At 46.9% G+C, this 26,416-nt stretch overlaps 1 protein-coding gene across 2 annotated transcripts in view; it reads right to left on the bottom strand.

Annotated features, from left to right (window-relative positions):
• dennd5b (DENN/MADD domain containing 5B) overlaps nucleotides 1-26,416 on the bottom strand; it is a 104,558-nt gene that overhangs the window by 9,568 nt on the left and 68,574 nt on the right. The window contains exons 8-21 of one of the 2 annotated variants that reach the window (XM_079494583.1): nucleotides 25,193-25,498; nucleotides 24,330-24,629; nucleotides 23,243-23,474; nucleotides 20,226-20,376; nucleotides 19,120-19,210; nucleotides 15,880-16,011; nucleotides 9,324-9,476; nucleotides 8,339-8,411; nucleotides 7,471-7,552; nucleotides 7,034-7,162; nucleotides 6,475-6,596; nucleotides 3,467-3,612; nucleotides 1,708-1,749; nucleotides 50-168 (exon numbers count right to left, since the gene is read on the bottom strand). In XM_079494583.1, coding sequence (XP_079350709.1) covers nucleotides 50-168; nucleotides 1,708-1,749; nucleotides 3,467-3,612; nucleotides 6,475-6,596; nucleotides 7,034-7,162; nucleotides 7,471-7,552; nucleotides 8,339-8,411; nucleotides 9,324-9,476; nucleotides 15,880-16,011; nucleotides 19,120-19,210; nucleotides 20,226-20,376; nucleotides 23,243-23,474; nucleotides 24,330-24,629; nucleotides 25,193-25,498 — 2,078 coding nt within the window. The remainder of the gene's footprint in view (nucleotides 1-49; nucleotides 169-1,707; nucleotides 1,750-3,466; nucleotides 3,613-6,474; nucleotides 6,597-7,033; nucleotides 7,163-7,470; nucleotides 7,553-8,338; nucleotides 8,412-9,323; nucleotides 9,477-15,879; nucleotides 16,012-19,119; nucleotides 19,211-20,225; nucleotides 20,377-23,242; nucleotides 23,475-24,329; nucleotides 24,630-25,192; nucleotides 25,499-26,416) is intronic. The other variant, XM_079494584.1, reaches the window with a different exon arrangement.

Raw genomic sequence — 26,416 nt, 5'->3', positions numbered from 1 at the left:
TTAAAAAAAATACACCAACGAACCAAATAGTGGAACTGAATCCGCTCACCTGTATGTGTGTCCTGAGATCTCGTTGCGCACCATGACACAGTCGACCAGCCATTTAGCCAGGAGACCAGAGTTGTCGTGACCCAGCTGCACCGTGGTCAGCTTACCCAGGTTCTGACACTAAACAAACACACAGATGGAGAGTTGTCATGACCCAGCTGCACCGTGGTCAGCTTACCCAGGTTCTGACACTAAACAAACACACAGATGGAGGGTGCAACATAAGAATGAGACTCAGGGTGATCCTAACCTCCAAGAAAACGGTGCTGATTCTTAATTCAATCCATCAGTGTTGATTTCGACAGCAAAGTTTGATTTTAGTTTTAGTCATAGTCTTTTGAATAGTTTTCAATTAGTTTTAGTCACAAGTCACCTGGAATGCTTTAGTGTTAGTCTAGTGTTAGTCGACTAAATCTACAGTTGATTTAGTCGAGTAAAATGTATTTTGGCGGGCCTTGATGCCGTCGTAATGACTGATTTTACACTTGCTGAAAATAAAACACACGCAAATAATAACACATGCAACCAAGTGTAAAATGACTTATACTGGATCTCTTGTTCTCTAGTCCCTTTTACGTTCCTAACATTATAGTCTAGTTATTATTTGTTGACAAAATTTACAAAATTGACAAAATTGTCAAAATTGTCTTAGTTTTAGTCATCATAGCTTAGTTTTAATTTAGTTTCCATTTAGTTTTCGTCAGTGAAAACAGGTAGTCGACGAAATGTTTTTGTCATAGTATTAGTCAACAAAATCAACACTGCAATCAGCTACACGTTCATCACCTAACCATTACTTTTACAAATGTAACCAAATGGATCCTTACGGGTTACAAATGGATAAATGAACAGAGAATTTTAGTGTGTAATAATATGTCACTACACGCACCACGCGCGCACACACAATCACCACATGCAATACAGTCGCTCTAGCATTCCCAAATGACAGTGGTGTTTTTATAATGAATAATACAAGCATAGAATAAGTCAATAAGTGAATAATAAAAACCTAGCAAAGAATGGTGACAAACGACAATATGACATTACAGAATACCCAAATAACAGAAAATTAATAATAATCCTTTCGGGGTGGGCAGAATCACCCGGTAGAGACATGGTTGATGTCCAGCCCTGACTAGAACAACCTGTAGTGGTACAGCAGAACCAGTGGTGGAAAAAGTACTCAATTGTTTTACTTAAGTAAAAGTACCAATACTGCAATTTAGAACTCACAATGCGTTGCTATTTTCAAATGGCCGAAATATATAGGGTTGAGGTGGTTAATGTATGTTTTCTAATCAAAATTAAAATCGCAAGAGTAACTAAGTTTTCAAATAATTGTAGTGGAGTAAAAGTACAAATTTTGGCTCCGAGATGTAGTGGAGTAGAAGTAAAAGTACTGGAAATTTGAAATACTCAAGTAAAGTCCAAATACCTAAAAATTGTACTTAAAAAAGTACAGTACTTAGGTAAAAGTACTTAGTTACTTTCCAACCACTGAGCAGAACCTACAACAACACCTAGACAGTGTCACACCAGAACCAGCCCAGTTCCACACCAGAACCAGCCCAGTTCCAGAGAGAGAGCGCTTTAGGAGTAGCACAGATGGGGGTGGGATCCGTTTGAGATATGGAGAGAGAGAGAGAGAGAGACTCTAACCTTGAACGTGGCGGAGATGTGCGTATGAGGTCTGAAAGCAGACTGAGGGAGATGGAGACACTTGTTATGTTAGCACATGCATGATGGGTAGACAACATGAAACGTGGGCTTTGCGGCCGTGCGGCGGAGGTTGGTGAGACATTAAAAGCAACATGCATGCTACACTGGCACTTCCCCCCCGCCACCATTATTGCGGCACGCACGCACGCGCGCGCGCGCGCACGCGCGCACGCACGCGCGCACGCACGCACGCACGCACGCACGCACGCACGCACGCACGCACGCACGCACGCACGCACGCACGCACGCACGCACGCACGCACGCACGCACGCACGCACGCACGCACGCACGCGCACGCATGTGCGTATGAGGCCTGAAAGCAGACTGAGGGAGATGGAGACACTTGTTATGTTAGCACATGCATGATGGGTAGACAACATGAAACGTGGGCTTTGCGGCCGTGCGGCGGAGGTTGGTGAGACATTAAAAGCAACATGCATGCTACACTGGCACTTCCCCCCCGCCACCATTATTGCGGCACGCACGCACGCGCGCGCGCGCGCACGCGCGCACGCACGCAGCCGCAATAATGGTGGCGGGGGGGAAGTGCCAGTGTAGCATGCACGTTCTGTGGTGGTGGTGTTTTGTTTTATTGTTGTGTGTCAGGGACACATAACTAACTAATATTGCACACTGCACCGTATATGTGAATGCATTGTTCATTAGTATATCATTGTCCCTCTCACAAATAAACAAATCAAATAAAAAATTGTGATACTTATCAAAGTAGTTCTTTAATGTGAACATTTAAATAAACTAAAATATAAATATAGTTCTCTCTTTACCTACAACTGTGGAATGTTTGCAAGATTTGCATCTCGGCTTGAAGGCACTGTTCTTACTAGATAAGAGGTACTGTTTGCTCAGATGTGGCTATCACTGTATCACTGTCTTTCAGCACTTTATCTGACCGAATCAATCAACAGACTTTTCATGTGACTTACATGTGACATGCTTTTGGAAGTAAATATGTAAGCTCTAAGTCCTTGTTGTTCATTGAGCCAAGCTGGGTTTGGCTCCGGGAACATGCAAAGCTACAGTCTACCATTCATTGTCAATGGAAGCCAGCGACATGAAGATGCAAAGATGCATACGACGTTTGTAGCTGCTGCAAAAGCTACAACAGCTACAATTACACTGTGTAGCTTTGCATCTTTGCATCTTTTGCATCTACCCATGTGAAAGCAGCTGTATTCAAGTAAAATGTCTCATACTTTGAAGTCTGGATTATTTTCTTGCCTCATTGTGTATGTAGGTTTTTGAGCACCACTACAGTTTCTGCATCGACATGCTCATGCATTTTGTCTTGACTCAATGCATATGATTTTTCCTGACGGCACCACGCTGTAGTTAACCGTTTACTGCGCTGCAATGGATGGAGTGAATGAAACGACAGAGATGAGATGAACAGTAACACAGATGAGGAAGAGGAAGTAGAAGTAGAGATCCTGACAAACTCTTTCCCCACACACAAACCACACACCTCACCCCTGTAGACACCCAACATCTAATAACACCCCAGGGGTCAGTGGTGGTGCAGTGCTCCAGCCCACTAGAGGCCATGGCATGTGATTTATACTTATGTGGCGCGCCAGCAGCCGAGTGCAAAAATAGCCGATCTACAAGCTTTCCAGTGGCGTTGGCGCGCAAATAAGTAAAAATCAGGCTTTAGGTCAATGGTTGAGAGGTCACACTCACGTCAAAGGCCATCTCAAGGACATTCTTGGGGATCTGCATGACGCCAGAGTCTCCCAGCTCGCCGGACACACACACCCACGGGTTGGACGTGGTCATGGTGTTACTCAGCTTCTTAATGGGGATGATGACCGCGCGGTACGGGATCACTGCAGGGACAAACACAACAATGTGTTAGTATACCAGAGAAATACAATTATATGAACACAAATGAAGTTCAGAAGAAGAGTTTTTTTGACAGTGGGATTTCTCAGTGTTATACCCACAATCCTGTACCGTATAATCCAAAATATGTGCGTTGCGAGCATGTACAGCAGATCTGATATTTTCACGACAACAACCCCTTTCTTCTTAGGTAATATGTTATACTTTTTTTTAAATGCAGTAATGGTATTATATATTTTTTCTCTTTTTCATTTTAAAGGTATTAAAAAGGTCCTAAAAGTCCTTAAACTTTCACTTTAGAAATGTGCAGATACCCTGTATACACTTATACTGTACAGTATGTTGGTCTGATTACTGTTGAGTGAGAAAACAATGTTGTACATTAAGCTAATCATCTGGGGACCCCCACCCAAAATCGTTCGAGGACCCCCCCTGGGGGGACCATTTGAGGACCACTGCTCTAGTATGACATCAGTTCCATTACAAAGAGTTACAAAATAAATACATTTTCTCAAAACATTAACATATCATAAACACCTACCCGTCAAAATCACCAGACAAACATTTTTATTTTATTATTTTGGAACACAGACAGTTATTAGGACCTGATGGGAGTGTACGGATTTAGTGTGGATACATTGACTGTGTGACTCAGTGGGTAACAGACATGACTTCTGGACTTCTATGCTCTATTGACTTGAAGTCTGGGATGTGCTAGCTTTTTTCATATTAACACAAACATATGCGCACAGTAGCCAAATTGAACTTGGTACGTCAAGCTGGGATGATTCTCAGTGTACTAAATTTTATATGAGAAAATGTAACATTTTGTGGCTGAAGATAATAGTGACTCTTGTATTATAATGTAGAAGCGCAAGAGTTAGGGGTGGCTCAATGAATAATGCATTACGCTTTCAATATTTGATTAAACTGTACATGTATCCTCATGGTTTATTCATGCTCATAGCCAAGGCAGCCATTGATCCCTATTACTGTACATCCACATGCATCTAAGGCTGAGATTAAACCAACTAACGCAGAAACAAGATCGGGAAGAGGCCTCCCCCTCAGTGCCCCCCATCGGCATGGAGCCGTCTTCAGAGCTTTAGCTGTGGCTTCTATCGGAGGTTAGTGCTTCTATCGGAGGTTAGTGCTTCTATCGGAGGTTAGTGCTTCTATCGGAGGTTAGTGCTTCTATCAGAGGTTAGTGCACTGCACTCCAAGGTTATCATAGTTTTAGAGATGTCCACTTTTCTTTTCTCCACTGCCATAGATCAGACAGTGAAGTGACAATACATTTAAAGACTTTTTTTTTAAATTATATTAGTTACACCAGACTATGTACTGTATAATAAACGAGTAACATAGCCATAGCCATAATAGGGCCCCATATATATTCAAATGTTGCTAGACTTTCCTGGCCGTTGCAACGCAGCCTTTACAAGTGTATCAGTGATACAATTTAAGGACTTAAGATATACCATTACTGGATCAAAAGTAATCAACAAACTATACTATAACAACTGGTCAAAATAAGAAAGACAATAGCCGATCGACAAGCTCACAACGCCTTGCAACGCGAGGCGTTTCACAAGATTTGTCCGTGGGGACTGAGACAAATAGAACTGAATGCTCAACTCCTACATTCCAAGTGCTTATCAGGCTCCCCAGTTCAAATATGATCATTATTTTGGCGGGTCACGGCCTGAGAAGTTTGAGAAACTGCCATAGATGGAGAGTAGGAACGAAGATTGGGATGGCAGGGTGAGTAAGTGGAGGGTTGGGTGGAGAAGAGGACTCGTGATGGTGGTGAAGACAGTGAATAAGTAAGTGGAGGGTTGGGTGGAGCAGAGGACTCTGATGGTGGTGAAGACAGTGAGTAAGTGGAGGGTTGGGTGGAGCAGAGGACTCTGATGGTGGTGAAGACAGTGAGTAAGTGGAGGGTTGGGTGGAGCAGAGGACTCTGATGGTGGTGAAGACAGTGAGTAAGTAAGTGGAGGGTTGGGTGGAGCAGAGGACTCTGATGGTGGTGAAGACAGTGAGTAAGTGGAGGGTTGGGTGGAGCAGAGGACTCTGATGGTGGTGAAGACAGTGAGTAAGTGGAGGGTTGGGTGGAGCAGAGGACTCTGATGGTGGTGAAGACAGTGAGTAAGTAAGTGGAGGGTTGGGTGGAGCAGAGGACTCTGATGGTGGTGAAGACAGTGAGAGGATGGAGGGTTGGGTGGAGCAGAGGACTCTGATGGTGGTGAAGACAGTGAGTAAGTAAGTGGAGGGTTGGGTGGAGCAGAGGACTCTGATGGTGGTGAAGACAGTGAGAGGATGGAGGGTTGGGTGGAGCAGAAGACTCTGATGGTGGTGAAGACAGTGAGTAAGTAAGTGGAGGGTTGGGTGGAGCAGAGGACTCTGATGGTGGTGAAGACAGTGAGTAAGTAAGTGGAGGGTTGGGTGGAGCAGAGGACTCGTTGATGGTGGTGAAGACAGTGAGTAAGTGGAGGGTTGGGTGGAGCAGAGGACTCTGTGATGGTGAAGACAGTGAGTAAGTAAGTGGAGGGTTGGGTGGAGCAGAGGACTCTGTGATGGTGAAGACAGTGAGTAAGTGGAGGGTTGGGTGGAGCAGAGGACTCGTTGATGGTGGTGAAGACAGTGAGTAAGTAAGTGGAGGGTTGAGTGGAGCAGAGGACTCTGATGGTGTTGAAGACAGTGAGTAAGTGGAGGGTTGAGTGGAGCAGAGGACTCTGTGATGGTGGTGAAGACAGTGAGTAAGTGGAGGGTTGGGTGGAGCAGAGGACTCTGATGGTGGTGAAGACAGTGAGTAAGTGGAGGGTTGAGTGGAGCAGAGGACTCACTGATGGTGGTGAAGACACTGGTGAAGCAGAAGTAATCCACGGCGTTGAGGGAGAGGAGGTGGAAGAGGAACTGCTCCTTCTCCTCCTCACAGCGCAGGAAGGCGTAGCGCTTATACAGCTTCCTGCAGGATCGCGCACACGCGCACACACACACACACACACACACACACACACACACACACACACACACACACACACACACACACACACACACACACACACACACACACACACACACACACACACACACACACACACACACACACACACACACACACACACACACACACACACACACACACACACACACACACACGTACGTGTTAAGGTTCAAATTTGTTTGTGATGTATTTACTCGCTGAGAGTTAAATCAACACAAAGGATTTTACTGTGCAGGGTTGGTTGTTGTGTAGCCTCGGTACTCAGGCTTTTATTTCCGTTCGCATCTTGTGTGATGGTACGCATATCCTGTGTCTGTTGTGTGTCTTTGTGTTTGTGTGTGTGTGTGTGTGTGTGTGTGTGTGTGTGTGTGTGTGTGTGTGTGTGTGTGTGTGCTCACTTGGTTAAGGCTTGTCGAGACAGCAGCGCTTTGAGGTGCTGAGAGAGCAGCTTCTTCTCCAGTGACAGACGGATCCACGCTCTGGCCCTCCCCACCTCCGTCTTAATCTCTGACATGCTCTGGATATGTCTGTGAGTGTGCGTGTGCGTGTGTGTGTGATGCGTGTGTGTGTGAGTGAGTGAGTGAGAGAGAGACAGAGGTTACTGCATCAAATGCATAGAAATAGTCATCGATGATCATAAGTAAACCAAGAACAGTACAATATCCATACATTGAAACTATAAACACTATTGAATGCCAGATCAATAATGACTTGGCATCTGTCTACAGCACTCTACATAACATGCCATCTAAATGACATTCTAGCCTTTGCACATGCTTGCAAGGTCGTGGATGCTTGGGCAAGTACTACGGGTTAATATAGGACAGTGACCTACCTCATATCCTGTACAACAGAAATGCGCAGACATGGCATTCCTATTGTTGGTTCTGACTTCCTTCGCTCCGGGCCACTTGATACTGCATGGAGGAAATGAAAAGCATTGAGTGTTCAATGTGTGTGCAACGCTTGCAGGGATGGAGGGGGAGGATGCATGCCCCCCCCCCCCCCCCCCCTCACTAATCACTCATTGTTATGGCGGGTGAGGATATCGTTGCTCTTATCTCCATATGTGTTTGTGTGTGTACAGCGTCACACAAAAGCCTCAAAAGTAGCATATCTGCATATGATGCTAATCAGTGGTGTGTTCTACCGTTATACGCTGTATATGTAATAGGCTGTGCAGAACATTTTGAATAATAATAAAAAGACAATACTGTCTCCTAAAAATGTCCTCCATTGACCACGGGCAAGCGTATAGCCTATACATGTGCATGTTGTGCAGGGAATGATTATTGATTGCCCTCTGAAAAAAACCTAGAACACAGCACTGATTCTAATGTTCTAAACATCATGTACATATACCTGCTAGTACACATGCTATCTATATACAGTACAGTATGTCCCTGCAGGGGTTGGCATCCTTTAGGAGTTTAACAATGAATTAACAATTCCTCTAAAATAACTCTAACCTCTAAAACGTTCCAATTCCTTAACGGTTTCCCTTTAACGATTCCTAGGGGGTTCCAAATGTATCACTTACAGGTCTGTACCTCTGAGAGTGTACAAGTGTGTGTGTGTGTACAAGACTACAAGTGTGTGCGTGCGTGCGTGCAAGTGTGTGTGCATGCGTACGTGCGTGCGTACGTGCGCGCGTGTGTGCGTGTGTGCATGCGTACGTGCGTGCGTACGTGCGTGCGCGTTACCTGGAGACTCTTGCTGCAGTTTCTCCTCTCTGGCCTGGTAGTGCAGTAGGTGGGACCACAGGGCAGACTTCCCCTACAGGGTCAAAGGTCAAGGGTCATCAACAACACCTCCAATACACTCATGTACAGCAGTGGTTCCCAAACCTTTTCATGTCAAGGACCCCCATATTGACACCAATTAGCCCACAGCCCCCATTAGAAAAGATACACCAAGGACCCCCATAAGAGAAGATTTTTACGGCTCTAGCAGAGATTCTCAACCTGTTTAATTTCAAGGACCCTCAGTTTGACATGCATTAGTCTATGGACCCCCCATTTAATGGCATTTCTATCTCTGGGTCCCCAATTTATATTGTAAAAATCAATGTTAATTTAACTACTGTTGTACAGGGAATAGGAGTATGTACTGGTCCACACGGCAGGGGAGACAGCCTCTCCCCACGGCAGGGGAGACAGCCTCTCCCCACGGCAGGGGAGACAGCCTCTCCCCACGCACTCAGCTGCAGCTGCCCAGAGAGCATGCATCATCAGGCAATGACCTCTTAGCGTTTAGCTGCACATGTACGTTAGCCTGATAGATGCGCGTTTGTGTTAAGATAACCAATTTGTTTGTATTCCACTGCACTCTGACCATCTGGTGCGTTATCCCAGTTAACATTAAAGAGGAAAGACTTTATTTACTTGGTTTTGATCACCTCAATCTAGACGTCGTTACAGTAGGTTCTGTACATCTTCCCATGTTATCATTTGAACCCTGGCATCCATATTCTGGGGGGAATGTTCTTAAAATATCTGATCTACAAGCTCACAGGCAGCTTGCAGACCGGCTAGTTTCGTCAAAGAGATATACTGGTGTAGAGGGGGAAAGAGCGCTGAGAGGCAGCGCATTCTCTGATAAATGGAACCTTTTTTTTCCTGAGAGTTCTACATTTTTTCCTCTTTATTGTGTGAGTGTGTATGTACGTGAACGAGTGCGTGAGCTGACCTGTTTGACCTGCAGGCCGTGGCTCCAGATCCTCTCCAGCAGGTCACAGAGGGAGGCGATGAGCGTGTTCTCCTCCAGACCTGTGATGTTGGCCTCCCCGTGGCCCAGCTCCACCGCCTCCTTACCCATCTTCTCTACCAGCATGCGCTTGGTCTGCGCACATGCACATACAATTTAGGCATTTTGTAATACATCAAATACATAAAAAATAGTCATCATGATTCGTAATGATACGTAAGCTAAGAACCCAACAGTGGAATATCTAAATAATGAAACTATGCGTATACACTATAGACTAGTGCTATGTCTGCACGCGCGCGCATGCACGCAACAACTATACTTTTGAGCACTGTTTCCCAAACAGTTTGTTTAGTACATTTTGTTTTTGTTCGTCTTTTCAAAATCTATTTATTGCAATTTTTCAATAACTCAGAGATCTCAGGGCAGACAAATAATGAGAAGACTATGTTGTTGAGCAACACATACCCCTCCCAGACAAAAGAAAACCTTCAAGTCCCAATTTAGTAAAGCCTATTCCCAATTCCCCAGCCTCTCTACGAGTACTCCATCTCTGCTAACCTCCACAATAAGTCATTGGGAGGGTGAAGATAGCCTCGGGTCTCCTCCGATACCCGGGCCATCAAGCCACCATCTTCTTTTCACCCGACAGTGAAGGGTATCACTAGGGGGGCGTAACACATGTGCAGGTACACGCTATCCCCCCCTGAACAGGCGCTGTTGCGAAGGCTCTCAAATGGATCTCCATATATGGGGATAAAAGGCCGTCACTTGGATCTCCATATATGAGGATGATTTATGGCCCATATGTGGAGATAATGGAAATATCCAATGCTGACATCGGATTGATGTGGGAACCCCATATAGTGATGTACACGTGTGTCATCGTCGTATCACTTGGATCTCCACATATGAGGATACTTTATAGCCCCATATGTGGAGATACTGGAAATATCCAATGCTGACATCAGATCAATAGGGGAACCCCATATAGGGATATACACGTGTGTCATCGTCATATGCGATTGGATAGCATTGTCATTATGACACACATATAACTAAAAAGTATAAAAGGATTACAGTCAGAGACTTAAGGTGGCAGAATATCTTCTAATATCTTTGACCTGAGTCAGTTGGATAGGACGGAATATCTGGCCAAGCAAATTATAAAGCTTTTCATTGGAGGTTTCCATATCCCGGTTAAGTTCGTATCGAACACCACTGTAATGGGTCCTAACTAAATAACCAGCACTAGTCAAGCTATTTTTCATGGTCCATTCGAGAACGGATTAGGGCGTATTGCAGTAACAGGATGTCGGAGGCCCTAGAGGATGGTGATGGGACGGCTTCCCCAGGATACAGGAGTTTACGACACCAGTTGGAAGAACTTGGGGAGGATGGTGATGGGACGGCTTCCCCAGGATCCAGGAGGTTACGGCACCAGGTGGAAGAACTTGTGGAGCAGGTGCGCTTCAACAATCATCATTTAGCCCCAGGGCCTACGGGCTCGGGAAATTCACCTTCGGAGCAGGTGGGCTCTGAAGGTCCTGGACCTCAGTTGGTTAGATGCCAGGGACCCGAAGTGGTGGGACACACTTCGCATTCGGAGCAGGTGGGCTCCGGAGGTTCTGGGCATCAGTTGGTTAGATGCCAGGGATCCGAAGTGGTGGGACACACTTCGCCTTTGGAGCAGGTGGGCTCCGGAGGTCCTGGGCATCAGTTGGTTAGATGCCATGGACCCGAAGTGGTGGGACACACTTCGCCTTCGGAGCAGGTGGGCTCCGGAGGTTCTGGACAACAGTTGGTTAGATGTCCGGGAACCGAAGTGGTGGGACACACTTCGCCTTCGGAGCAGGTGGGCTCCGGAGGTTCTGGACATCAGTTGGTTAGATGCCAGGGATCCGAAGTGGTGGGACACACTTCGCCTTGGATCCGAAGTGGTGGGACACACTTCGCCTTCGGAGCAGGTGGGCTCCGGAGGTTCTGGACATCAGTTGGTTAGATGCCAGGGACCCGAAGTGGTGGGACACACTTCGCCTTCGGAGCAGGTGGGCTCCGGAGGTTCTGGACATCAGTTGGTTAGATGGCAGGGATCCGAAGTGGTGGGACACACTTCGCCTTCGGAGCAGGTGGGCTCCGGAGGTTCTGGGCATCAGTTGGTTGGATGCCAGGGACCCGACGTTGTGGGATTTCCATGTCCAGCAGAGATTGAAGGACCCGGCGTAAGACAGGAGAGTTCATCTTCAAAACGGCATGGGAATCGATTCTTTGGACAGCAGAGCAGGCTCGGACATCAAGACTACGATGGATATACCACCGATGGCGGAATCTACCGAGGACGAAGAGGAGCAGGAAGATACAGCAGCCGACGAGGAGCAGGAAGATACAGCAGCCGAAGAGGAGCAGGAAGATACAGCAGCCGACGAGGAGCAGGAAGATACAGCAGCCGACGAGGAGCATGAAGATACAGCATCCGACGAGGGTCCAGCTCACCAGGAAGACACAGCATCCGACGAGGGTCCAGCTCACCAGGAAGACACAGCATCCGACGAGGGTCCAGCTCACGAGGAAGACACAGCATCCGACGAGGGTCCAGCTCACCAGGAAGACACAGCATCCGACGAGGGTCCAGCTCACCAGGAAGACACAGCATCCGACGAGGGTCCAGCTCACCAGGAAGACACAGCATCCGACGAGGGTCCAGCTCACCAGGAAGACACAGCATCCAACAAGGATCCAGCTCACCAGGAAGACACAGCATCCGACGAGGGTCTCGTTCACCAGCAAGATACAACACCCGACGAGGGTCTCGTTCACCAGGAAGATACAACATCCGACGAGGGTCTCGTTCACCAGCAAGATACAACATCCGACGAGGGTCTCGTTCACCAGGAAGACACAGTTGGTGAAGGTCTGGCGAGACGCTTTCAATGGGGTGGCCCAAGTGCCAGAGAGCACTGGTGATGTGCTGGAGAGAGAGAGCACTGGTGATGTGCAGGAGAGAGAGAGCACTGGTGATGTGCAGGAGAGAGAGAGCACTGGTGATGTGCTGGAGAGAGAGAGCACTGGTGATGTGCAGGAGAGAGAGAGCACTGGTGATGTGCAGGAGAGAGAGAGCACTGGTGATGTGCAGGAGAGAGAGAGAGAGCACTGGACATGATCACCTCCCTGAAAGACGCCAGGGTTGACGTGATGGTGTCGTGTTGTAGACGCCAGGGTTGAAGTGATGGCGTCGTGTTGTAGACGCCAGGGTTGACGTGATGGCGTCGTGTTGTAGACGCCAGGGTTGACGTGATGGTGTCGTGTTGTAGACGCCAGGGTCGAGGTGGTGGCGTGGTGCTGTAGAAGCATGGGTCCGAAGTTGTGGACCACCCTTGATACGGTCAAGAGGGCGTTACTTCAAACTGGAACTGCATGTGTTGGCTGACCCATTGACAGGGAACGCCCTTAATGGGTGGCATGTGATTTGATCTTGAGGTTTTTATGACCCACCGTAACCTCAAAGGAAGAAAGCGGGAAGCTTGGATGCCCTCAATGGGGTGGCCTGAATGGCTGACGTTGAAACGGGGACAGCTGAGATGGCGACGAGTCGGAGGACGGAGTCGGAGACGGAGCGCGAGATACGAATGGAAGAAGATAAGAGAGGAACAGACAAGAACAAAAGGAGGAGAAGGGATGAATCCAGCTCGGGAAGTGAAACGCTAACGAAAGATAATGTGGTTGGCATGACAACGGTATCTTGGAGAGACGGAGTGTTCAGCGACCCACATGAAGTGGGGAAGATATTGGTGGGAAAAGTTGGGGAAATCGGATCAGTGAGGGTAACACGGAGTGGAATGGTCATAATTGAGTGCAGAACGAAGGGGCAAATTAAGAAGCTTTTGAGAATGGACGAGTGGGATGACGGAACGGCAACGACAAGGGTGAAGTGTTTTCAACTCGGAGAGAAAACAAGGAAGAAGGGAGTGATCAGCAGCGTACCAAAGTCAGTTTTTCCAGGATTGTTTGAGAAGGTTGAAGGGGTGTGCGAGGCAAAGAGGATGATGAGGCGGAGAGACGGAAATTTCGAGGGAAGTGGGTCAATTTGTCTGACATTCGACATTCTGGGTGAACTACCAGAGAGGGTGTACCTAGACTACGTGAGCTACAAAGTCCGGCCGTTCGAAGTAGCACCGCTCAGGTGCTACCGCTGTAAAGGCTATGGACACGTTGCTGCTGTGTGCAGGGCGGAGTGTGAAGAAGAGAGGAAATGTGAAGAAGAGGGAATCGAACCAAAGTGTGAATACTCTGCGGAGGAGAACATAACGCAGGGTCGGCAAAATGTGCAAAAAAAAAGAAGAAAAGAGAAAGAAAAAAAAAAAAAAGAAGAAAAGAGAAAGAAAAAAAAAAAAGAAAGAAAGGAGAAAGATTGGAAAAAAAAAGATATATCTTACCAACCCATTCAGGTTTAATCTTACACAGTTTATATATGGACCGTGTTGATCCGGAGGATCATAAAGGAGGGATGGCCATGCTCTTCCGACGGGGTGGCCTGTGGAGTCAGATGCTCTTCTAGTGGGGTGGCCGGAAGGATCGGCATCGACACTGTTCAAGACTTCTTAATGTAATGCAGATTTCCACAGGAAACCTGGGGGTGGCGATATCATGAGAGCATTGTCTGAACAGCATGATGATGCAAGGGCATCGGAGCTATATCAACCCTCCCATAGATGTTGGAGCAGTCGGAGGACGGAAGCGGAACGCTCTGGTGGATATCATGAGAGCATTGTCTGGACAGCATGATGATGCAAGGGCATCGGAGTTATATCAACCTTCCCATAGATGTTGGAGCAGTCGGAGGACGGCAGAGGCTTTGTTCACCGATAGGATATCGAGATGAAAGTGCAAGCTGACAGACCAGAAGTCCAGGTTCATAGGGATCGAAGTAGTCCAGCAAGGAGGCTGGACGGTCACTCTTGCAGAAATGACCATGAGCATAACCGGAGACGAACAGTCATCATGCATGGTACGGTAGTATCACCCCAAGGGCCAGGTACGCTCTTGATGCGGTGGCTCGAAGAGCCAGGTACGCCTTTGATGGGGTGGCCCAAGGGCGGCCAGGTACGATCTTGATGCGGTGGCTCGAAGAGTCAGGGACGCCTTCGATGGGATGGCCCAAGGGCCAGGTACGCTCTTGACGCGGTGGCTCGAAGAGCCAGGTACGCCTTCGATGGGGTGGCCCAAGGGCCAGGTACGCCTTCGATGGGGTGGCCCAAGGGCCAGGTACACTTGCAAGGGGCGAACTGTTCAAGCCTTCTTGATATTTTACATATTTCCATGGGAAATCTGGGGGTGGCTGTTGCGAAGGCTCTCAAATGGATCTCCATATATGGGGATAAAAGGCCGTCACTTGGATCTCCATATATGAGGATGATTTATGGCCCATATGTGGAGATAATGGAAATATCCAATGCTGACATCGGATTGATGTGGGAACCCCATATAGTGATGTACACGTGTGTCATCGTCGTATCACTTGGATCTCCACATATGAGGATACTTTATAGCCCCATATGTGGAGATACTGGAAATATCCAATGCTGACATCAGATCAATAGGGGAACCCCATATAGGGATATACACGTGTGTCATCGTCATATGCGATTGGATAGCATTGTCATTATGACACACATATAACTAAAAAGTATAAAAGGATTACAGTCAGAGACTTAAGGTGGCAGAATATCTTCTAATATCTTTGACCTGAGTCAGTTGGATAGGACGGAATATCTGGCCAAGCAAATTATAAAGCTTTTCATTGGAGGTTTCCATATCCCGGTTAAGTTCGTATCGAACACCACTGTAATGGGTCCTAACTAAATAACCAGCACTAGTCAAGCTATTTTTCAGGCGCCCTGACCGTTTATGGGGATCAGCAATGCAGCAACAAAGATAAGCCCTCCCCATAAATTAAATGTTTTGTTTCAGTAATTTCATGAGGAAATACTGTGAAAATAACCGATCTACAAGCTCACGATGCTGCACGGAGCGAAGCGTTGTGACCTTGTAGATCTGCTATTTATTTTAGTTAGTCCCGGGGGGAAATCAAATTTCTCTTTTGGGTCACATGCTTAACATGTTTGGGAACCACTGCTTTTGAGGACATCACAGACTTCAATGTCCTTTGCGTGCAGAGAGTGCGACACCATTTTTACAATGACAATTTAAGGACTTTTAAGACCCTTTTTATACCTCAAAGAAAAGAAAAAGACCTGAATCAAAAGTAACCGACAAACTACACTATAAAAACTGGTCAAACATTAAATAATATAAGAAAGACCATTTCTTATATTATTTCGAAAATAGGCGATTTACAAGGGCCTATTTTCACAATAATTATCTGTGGCACAGAGTCAAACAAAATTGAATGCCTCAACTGCTACATTCGAGAGTGGGGTGGTCCCCAGTTCAAATACGATAATTTTTTTTGGGGGGGGTCACGGCCTAAAAAGGTTGAGAACCACTGGTACAGTAGGTGGACTGTAGCGAGGTTTCGCACCTTCATGCGACATTCCTTCAACAGGCCTTCCACAAACTTCCAGTTGGTCTGTGCGATGACGGCGGGGGACAGGTCCGACAGCTTGGGCTGCCGCAGGTTCTTCCCAAGGCTACGCGCCTCCTGCATGAACCTCTGATGGAGAGCAAGAAGCAAAACATGATTAGCTCTGCTCTTCATTCTGTTGTGTGTGTGTGTGTGTGTGTGTGTGTGTGTGTGTGTGTGTGTGTGTGTGTGTGTGTGTGTGTGTGTGTGTGCGTGTGCCCCAGGAATTTCATATTTGCTCCGCTGTCAGTCGTTTCACAAAGGTCCCACACGATCACCGGAGATGAGCGCGTTGAATGACAGCGCGGAAATGAGAAAATGATGAGAAAAGCAATTGCCTTCACGAGTCCACGGGTCTCCCCACACAGTACAATCCTCAGTTTAGAATGTATCCAAGTGTACAGATGTAGAAATATGGACCACACCGGGTCCATCTATTATACATTTGAAAAGGTGTCCCCAAAAGCGAAGAAAGTCACCAGCTACTACGTCACTGACACGCTGCAACACGCTGCAACACACACTGCAACAACACACTAACACGTCACACACTTACCCTCCGCGTCGTTCGTTCCCTATCTCCTCATGTCGCGCCACACGGCCACACTCAACACCAGCCGCGTAAAAATTGTCATCGCACTGCCACTAAAGCCGGCTCCCGTCCACACTCGCAAACAATATCAATATCAATAATAAACACAAACACGCCACAAGCACCGACACCCCCGCCTAATTTGTTGCCACGTCTATGACAACAAGCACAGAAAAAATGCCATTCAACACGCTACTTACACACACTACCACTCGCTTACAATACGCGGACCTGGCAACACTACATTCCCTCTCCCATTTGCTCACAGCCCACCACGTGACCCACACAGGGAGGGAGACGATTGCGTGATGCTTCTATGTACAGGATTCTATAGGTCACCACTTTTGGTGTGACACACACACGGCTTCTGTTTACTATGCGTTGTCAACACGTGCTGAGTTGACAAACATTGACCGATTTCGGAGAAGACTGATAGTTTATCCTTTAGTAATTAGGCTGTGGAAGTATTCACACTAGGCAACTTTTGCATTTATTGGGATTGGCAATTTGGGGAGAAAAGGAGGAGGAGGAGGTGATCAAGCTCCACAACACCACATTGGTAGGTAGGCTCAAGGCTGCATTTATTTTCCTTCTTTTTCCTCTCGAGGGTGCATGGGATGATGTGAACCCCTCCAGCAGGCTAGGGAGCACCGCTCCGGTTAGCGGAAAATGACCGCGGGGTGCGGGTTGCCAGGTTTTTTTATAAGTAAAGTATTTACATTCAATTAAAAAAAAATATATATATAATACATTTTAATTTACGTCATATTTAGCGCCATTTCGACCTAATTCCTCTGTTCTTTGTCAATGGCAAATATTGAGACGTGTGGGGACTAAAGCTGTATATAGGAGGGCCCTCAAACACATTATTTGATAACTTTTCATCGTGCTCCTAAAAAAAAATGTGTGCTACTAGCCGCGATTACATACACAGTTAAAATAATAAGAAATTTGCGCCAACGACTGCGTCGACACCTGGCGTGGAACAAACGGGACGAACCGAGGTGCATATATGGATAACAACAACAACACTACACGCGCGCTGCAACACAAAACAGCTGCATACAACGCGTGTCACTGTGCACTTCTGTATCTGTGGACTTCTGTATCGCAACGCGGGGCAACGCAACTCTGGGATGAGCGGGCCGAAGGCCCGCAAAATTCTAGTTTACTTACATTTGTATACTCTGTTAAATTAACACTCAGGGATTTTACAATTAAGAATCTTTCTGCCACACTCCAGTGGCTACGCCCTGCTGCTACACAGCGCTAAACTCACAGTGAAAACATACACGCCTACGGTCAAAGTTAATACAGCGGAAAACATTGTTAGTGTAATTGATATTTGTTTGTTAAAATAAGCATAAATAGCTATATACACAGTATAGTACACATTTACTACAGTTTGTTAGAAACACTCATTCTATAGGGGGTCTCCCTATAGAATGCGTTGTCAGGGTCGGGATGCCAATGTTAGCCAATCAGGAGAAAGAACAGGATACAGGTGAAGGTGCGATGCAGGAGAGGGGTGAAAGCAGCGCGCTCACTTCAGGACAGTGTGAGTGTGGCAAAGGTTATTAATATAGTAAACCTGCTGGTTAACTCCCACTGTGAGCTTGTTGAAATAGAGCCAAAGTGGTTAACTAAAACTAAACTACAAGCAAAAATGAGAGGGGAAAAAAACAGGGAAACAAAAATGTAGGGCTGTCCCCGACTAAAGATTGAGGTAACGCTTCCTTTTACAGTACAGTTTTTACCAGGTAGCTACATGGTATAGTCGATTATTAGGCAACTACAGGGAAAAATGTTTTATTTCTTTGGCATGATTTTGGCTGAGAGATTGGCAGTCAAATCAGTCCGATTGCATAACATAAAAATGTTATGCATAACATTTTTGCAAATGATTGCATAACGTAAAACATGCACTAGAGAATCATTCCATTTGGTCTGTGGGGGGAGCTTAATGTCTGACTTAACATTATACTTGCTTGGTTTCTCCCAATAAATAATGATATACGTACATATAGACTGTTCTAGAGAAACTACAGCAGTTAATTAATTAATAAGTAATTGTTCTCTAGAGCGGGTCTTTGACAGAGGAGGGTGGGATGGAGGAGGGCGGTGGGAGGTACTGTTGGAACTGCAGGGGGGAAGGTTTGTGAGAACAACCATCAAACACCACCACGTACCAGGCAGGACGTTGAGGCAGATTTTTTGGGTGGTTTGAGGGGCGGGGGGGACGCTTCGTCCCACTCCCAAAATGCCATGGAGTTCTGCAGAATCAGACACCCCTCTGCCTGCTGCAAGGAAAGTGCCACGGCACCAAAACCCCCAACCGACCGGCACAGATAGATAGACAAGAATAAAAAGAAACAAGACAGGAACAGAAGAGCAGGCGGGGGAAAAAAGAAGAAGAAGAAGAGAGCAGCATGCACATGACAAGAGAGAAGGATGCGGTTACAGCCAATGACAGACTGAACGGAAAACACCAGCACAAAAGATGAACACGGAAAACAGAAAAGGACATAAAAGGCATGCTTCTAAAGCACGAAGAAGAAGACTGTCATGTTGGAAAGAGCGTTGAGCAGGTCGTCTACCGCAGTTACCTCTTTGAGGTCGTTGTCCAAGGTCAGATGCTCCGTTTGCTGCCTGTGGCGGTCTTTCCTGCGCTGAGCTGTGGCCGTCCGATGGGACCACCTGATAACACACAGCACCAAGTTACTAGCCTGACACTGAATTATCACTTCATTATTCAGACTGAAAGCCCTTCCAACAACGGCAGCCGTTTCTGCGATGGGCGTTGCCAAAGCGGCAGTCTTCGGCGATTGGTTCATACCAACCAATCAAAATAGTTGGAAAGCAGATGACGTCATTGTCAATCATGTGGCTATTTAATTTTTTTATTAAAACTGTATTTAACCAGGAAAAACACATTGAGACACCTTTTCATGTGGGAACTGGCCAAGAGGCAGAAATAAAATTACACTTAACCCAGTTAACCCAGTTGCCAATCTGGGAACCCAGAGAAAAAAACAGCTCCCTCTGCTGTTTGATTCCTCTGAATTTGCCTCTGGGGCAGGCCTCAATAGAATGTGGATAACAGGATGTTGGCCCATTTGGCCCGCCCTCAGCCCTCCACTTCCTGTGGTGTGCCTGTGTTTTCATTCCCACTATCAACAATATCGTATACATGTTCTGAACGGCCCTGCTTACGGATTCGGTAGCGCAGCACAGAATCTGTCACCAGAGCTGAATCGCCAGAACATATTTTCTTTTAATGCGTGGCTATGAGCTTGTAGATGCTATTTTTCAATAGCTAAAGCATAACACACCAAAAGGGGTTCCCGCCCAAAATGGGTTAATTCCAAGGACCCCCATAACTCTGAGAGTGTACATTTGGTTCCATTTGTACCCTATCAGAGTTACACACCCGCATGGGGCCATTTGGAACCCACTCATGGACACTTTGAACACCTTCTGGTGTAGCAGGGTGTTTCCAGTGAGCCAACATGCACGATAGCAGCACCCTGACTCTGCTTGACAAGAATGGAACAGAGCCTCTTCATTAGTATCAGCCGTAACACCTGTGAAGGAACTAGAGAAGTGGCCCAAGTTCTTTCCAAAATGGCATGTGTGCATATAGGCCATTCTCTTTTGCTACCGGCGAGTGCGTGGCGTGCCGTGGCGGGGCATTCGGGGCAGTTGGACTAACTTGTTATTGGTGGGTCCGGCGTTGAGCACGTGGGACTCCAGCTTGGGGAAGAAGCCCTGCTGGTATTTGCCCTGGCCTATCTTCATGTCCAGCAGGTGGGGGTGGATGGCCGTGTGGTCCATCTTCATCAGGCGCTGCTCAATGGCCTGGGCTGCGAGGGACACGACATGGGGGGTTAGGGGTAACATGGAATAAAGCTAAATAAAATCTCAAGACTGAAAAATGAAATGATTATGTTTTAGGTATGATCATTCTAAACCGTTTTTCACATAACAGCCAACTGAAGCTGAACGCTGATAGAAGAAATCACAGATTTGAGGCATTAACTACAAGATCACAACACTTCGCTGTGAGCTTGTAGATCGGCTTCTAGACACGCTGGCTTCTATGGAATCCCTATGACTGAAATCAGTCGTGGCGACTGAGAACTTAAACCCATGGGGTTAGCTTGGCACACATGCAGTGGTGAATAGTACTCACATTTATTTTTTACTTGAGTAAAAGTACCAATACTGCAATATAGAAGTACTCTGTTACAAGTAAATGTCCAGAATTCAAAATGTACAAAAATCTTTTGAAAATAGCAGATCTACAAGCTCACGATGCGTCACATCACGACGCATCGTGAGCTTGTAGATCGGCCCTTTTCAAATGGCCAAAATAAAGTGGTTAATGTATGTCTATTAATCTAATCTAAAGGTTTCAAATAAATGTAGTGGAGTACAATATTTCGATCCGAGATGTAGTGGAGTAGAAGTAAAAGTATTGGAAATTGGTTCCAGTAAAGTAAAAAGTACCACAACATGTTACTGTAAGTACAGTACTTAGTTACTTTACAGTACACCACTGACTGTATATGAGACACTGTATTTTCTTCTGGCCTTTCTCTTGGTCTAAGATAGATGCTATCTTCCCTCTTAGCTTGGACCGTATCATTGTGGTTTGTCCTTCGACTATTTTACCTTGACGGCTGCACACGCGTAGCGAGCGTACCCAGGTCCCCGACACCATCTCTTCTCCATTCTGTTGGCTAAGGTCTTTTTATTTTCCTTAATTAGTGCTCGTTTAAGGGCTCCACTACGTTAACTGTGGTTAATTGCTGCTGATTGTGCCGTGCAGGGAGAAGCAAAGCACACAGATTGACTGAGAAGAGGGGTCAGAGGCCAATAGAAAATCCATGGCCAGACCCGTCGCGAAATGGAATTATAAAAGGGAGGTAATGGCTGCACACTTGTCTGCTCTGTGTGGATTTACAGCGGAGGGGTGTGAGTGCGTGCGTGCGTGCGTGCGTGCGTGCGTGCGTGCGTGCGTGCGTGCGTCTGTATGTGTGCGCTCGTGCGCGCTCGTCCGTGAAAGTCTGAACTGTCCTGTCGAAGCGCCTCTGACCTGCGCTGGTTGGTTTTAACGGGGCCAAGCGATGTGAAACCTTAATTACCAAGTGTGAGCTCATTGAGGGTTGATGGTGCTTGCAGGTACCCAATTACTCGGGCAAAAGTACTCGGGTCTTTACTACTGCGAAATAGCCCCCCACCCCCACCCCACCCGGCACTGCCATGCAAGGCTATCACGCTCGGCACAGCTTGTAGATCGGCCCTTTACGAAAATGTCCCCCAAAATAGGAGCGTGTGGTTAAGCAACTGTTTAACATCGGTACGACTCGTACGAGCAAGGTTTGCTTTGAGCAGCACAAGAGGAAAACGTTTTAGGTGCCGTCATAAAATGTCGATGTCCCCACAAGTATAGTAATACAAACCTGTGTGTACGTGTGTCGCATGTGCACACACCGATGTTGTGTGGAAGAGAGAGAGACTAAGAGGGGGAGACAGGACAATAAAGTGCATGCCGGCCAGGTTGAAATGAAGAGAAATGGGAGTTGTGGATTTTCCGCAGACAGAGCGGAGCTCGGCTGCCTCCCGGGGATCAGCGAAGGACCGGGGAGGGGAGAGGGTGGGCTTAGGAAAGGAAGGAAAAGACCGGTGAGGGGAGAGGGGGCTTAGGAAAGGAAGAAGGAGACGAGGCGGAGAGCTAAAACGGGATACAGACGACGAGAGATGAACGACGCCGTGCTTGTGTCTGCGTCTGTGTGTTCACCCATCTACGCTGTCGGGCAGAAATCTCCTATCTCAAAATTTCCCCACTTTTTATGTCGTTTTTTGTAACTGAATTGGCCTATTGTTTGCTACTTTTTTTTTAATAGACCGTATATATTGAACCAATGAAACATACCGACACGAGAAGACTAGAAATAATAACTATATCGGATCTGTTATTTGAGGTAATTTTTTTCCTATGTCCAGAAAGGTAAATGTTTTGGAGATAATAGTTTCCACACAACAACGACAATATCTAAAAGGCCGACCTCTGGTTAATGGATGTTTGGTATATAACAGACAGAGGGACACCCACACACACACACACACTCGCGTTGATTTTGGCAGATTTCTTTTCATAGTCTTATGAATACAATTCTGTTAAAACATTCCCTCCCGTCCTGCCCGCATTCCAAGTGGCCAATTAAACTCACCCCACCCACCCTGACCCTTGGACGACGTCTATTCACCTGTCAATCATAATTCTAGACCAATGGTTCTCAACCTTTTCAGGCCGTGACCATCTAATCAAACTAATCATATTTGAACTGAGGACCCCCCAACCTGGCACTTGGAATGTAGGAGCACTTGGAATGTAGGCACTTGGAATGTAGGAGTTGAGGCGTTTTCAGTTCCACGGATACATTATTGTGAAAATAGCTGATCTACAAGCTCACAAAGCCTATCTTTGCGAGGCTTTGTGAGCTTGTAGATTGTTTTTCTTCCTTTTTGCTAATTATTTATTTTATTATTTGACAATTTGGCCAATGTTTGACCAGTTGTTATAGTATAGTTTGTACATTACTGTGTGGTACTGGGTTTGAGGCCCTGAAAAGGAATCCTGGGGATCTTCATTGGCTGTTGATTGTGTTAAATTTAGGTCAAAAAGGTGATGTGTTAATCCGTCCCGCCCCCGCTGAAACTCACCGGCCTCCTTGAGCACGGCGCAGCGCTGGTAGTTGGAGGAGCGCAGGCTGGGCGCGCGCACGTTGTAGAGGCGCGCCTTGTCGATGCGTCCATCGAACACACGCAGCAGTGGCTCCTTCTCCTCCCACTGGGACATGATCTTGTTGTCCACGAAGGTGGCGAACATCTGCGTCTCGATGAAGTGCGAGAGGAAGGGCAGGTAGGGCTCCGGCTGGTCCGACAGGAACGAGGCCTGGAATAGTTACGTGGGTGGTGGGGAGACTGGAGTCATTGGTACGAACTGGACGTAAAAGGCTAGAGTTCTCATATTCTGCCCCGAAACCCGATCCTACCCAAAACCCACGCTACCCAAACCCCACCCAAAACAGCTCAAGCATTCGGGAGCTTGAAGTTTCCTCTTTAAAAAGAAATATATACACATACTGTATATTATCATGATAGTATGATATCAAGGTCACAATATCAATATCGAAGCATTTAGGGTAAGAGAAATATGGTATTCCCCCTGCAGTGTAATGGGAAAACAGTGAAACACATACAAATATTCACCTATCCATGCAGGGTACTGTGGTAATATGGTACTGTGCATTGACTCACAGGGGAAATAAAGCACAGTGCCGTTTGCAAACAATGTAATTTACAATCTCTCTCCCCTGTTCTGAAGGCGGGTCACACTTATTTGCTTAGCAGACAAATTGCATTTCACATTGAAATGTTTTTTTCCTGCATTGCGGGCCACACACAATACAATGTTTTCAGACTTCAATACGACAATGCAGGTACAAAATCTCACTGGTTGGTTATAACAATGGCTCTCAAAGTGACCAGGGGACCTTGAGGGGGGTGCACTCGCCAGCAAAATAAGGAACAGTTTAAACACAACAATGCATCGTGAGGGCCTGGGCCGTGGCACAGCGCAGGCACCTTGGCTGGTAGTCCAGTCTGGCAGTGTGCCGCGGGTTCGACTCCCAATCCACAAAATCCTGTAAAATGGGGGTCTAAAGGTTTTTGAGACCCGCAGGGTTATAATAAGACCTTGAATGTAGCGATACTACATGGTTATATATATACGGTATGTGTTGCTCACCTTATCAAAGTTGTGCATCTGCTCTCGGTTGGTGAGCCAGGACTCCAGGTCCGGCGAGCCCTGGATGACGAAGGCCTCGTAGTCGGCGAACATGGTGGCGAAGCGGCTGGCGAACACCTCGCGCAGCTGCACGTTGAGCTTGGCGCTCCGCAGCTCCTCCTCCTCGGCGGCCGTGCGGACCGCCTGGCCCCCCTCGGTGCCCCCGTGACCTTTGACCCCGGCCCGCAGCTCGTCCACGCGTGCCACCGTCACGCCGGTGCGCTTGGCCAACGCCAGCAGTCTCTCCAGGGTGGCGTTGCCCTGCACGGAAGAGATGGGTACGATGAGCAAAGCAATACGCCACGGGAGGTTCTTCAGTTGTATAATGGCTGTGTGGCATAGTGAGCAAGGTTATAATGGTTTGGGATTTTTCATTAGAGTTTAGTTTTAATTCGTTTTGACATTTCCTTTACTTCCAATTCAGTTTTGCTAGTTTAGCTTTAGTTTAGTTTTTATTCAAAAAGGTCAGAGTAAGTATTGTGTAATAAAAAACCCAACAAAAGATAGCATTTTGAAAGTTGCTACTATATTCAGTTTGACAATCAAAGAGAAAAAAACTAAAACTAAGGACATTTTGTCTATAATTTCAATTTGTTTTTGTTCGTTTTGCAAAGACAGAATACAGTTTAAGTTAGTTATCATTTTTCTTTCTAGTTTTTAGTTAGTTCAGTTAACGAAAATGTTTTTCAATTTTTAATAGTTTTCGATATTTTACTTTCCATACCATAGGGCCTTGGTAGGGCATACATTAATGAATAAATAAATAACACAAAATATGGAGATAAGAGGTAGCATAACGCTACTGGTCTCCTCGGCCCTCCTACCTGCAGCAGCTCCAGCACGGCCATCTCCTCCCCGGCCAGGTTGCCGTTGCGTCCGTCGTCCTCCAGCTGCCGCAGGGCCACGGCGGCCTTGCGCACCCTGCCCGGCGTGGAGGTGGCGCTGCCGGGGGTGGTCCGCGGAGGAGGAGCTCCCCCTCCTCCCCCCTCCCCCGCCACGTCGGGAGCCAGGCCGAAGCGCAGCAGCACCTCGCTGAGCTCCTGGATGAACTCGGGCTTGTTGGGCAGCTGCGGGAAGTCCTCGGGCAGCTCGATGCAGTGGTTGTCGATGTCCACGAAACACAGGTTGGCCTGGCCGGGAGGGAGGGAAGGTGGGAAAGATGACGTTAACGATACCACCTTGCGTTTCCAGATTTTACGAGAGACAGAAGTAACCAGATCTTTGACGTCAAGCCCAAAAGAAGCGACTATAGGCCACGTGAGCACTTTAAACCTATAGTAGAGCCTGACATAATGTAAGCATCCTACCTGGATCCCAGGATATAACTGCGTTAAAAAAAATAAACACATTTTCTACTCATATGCTCCTGAGCCTTGAATAGCCTACAAGCTTCTGCGACGTGTTGTGACTTGTGAGTGATCTACAATCTCTGTGAGTACATATAGATTTGGGGTTCCATGAAATGAAAAGGTTTGACAGCCACTCGTCTACATGTAGTCCTATGGGGTACATGAGAACCAGCACCTGCCACCTTTTCCATCACAAGGTCCCATTTCTTCCACTCAAGCTTCGCCGCACCTCGACAGAGAGGTTATTATGTGAACAGAACATTCCAACAAAAGGGTTGAAGCACTCAACTCTCAACTTGCCTGTCACAGAAATGTTCAAAGTCCCAGACTTATTTATTTCAAGGACCACACGCACGCACGCACACACACACACACACGCATCCCCATAATGGCAGTTCAAAATTGTAAAGGGGGCCTTTCTGCCTTCTCTTCCCTAAGCCCCTGGAGTAATCTATCAACATGACTGCTCTGCTAAGGTCCCTCCTTCCATCTGAGTCCAAGGCCACAGATAATCTAACACAGTGCTTCCAAACCCAGCCCAGCCCTCCTTGGTATGGGGGGGGTCGGGGTTACAAGGCCTTTTCTGTTTGGAGGTGGTCCATAATTTCAGAGAGAAAGGAGGTCCTGCACTGTCTTCACTTATATAACAGTAGTTTATTAGGCTACTGAGATGAAGGTCGTGAGACTGAAATGTGAGAC

Source organism: Electrona antarctica (assembly GCF_951216825.1).
Source record: "Electrona antarctica genome assembly, chromosome: 23".
Taxonomy (NCBI): Eukaryota; Metazoa; Chordata; class Actinopteri; order Myctophiformes; family Myctophidae; genus Electrona; species Electrona antarctica.
This window is presented reverse-complemented; position numbering and strand designations above follow the sequence as displayed.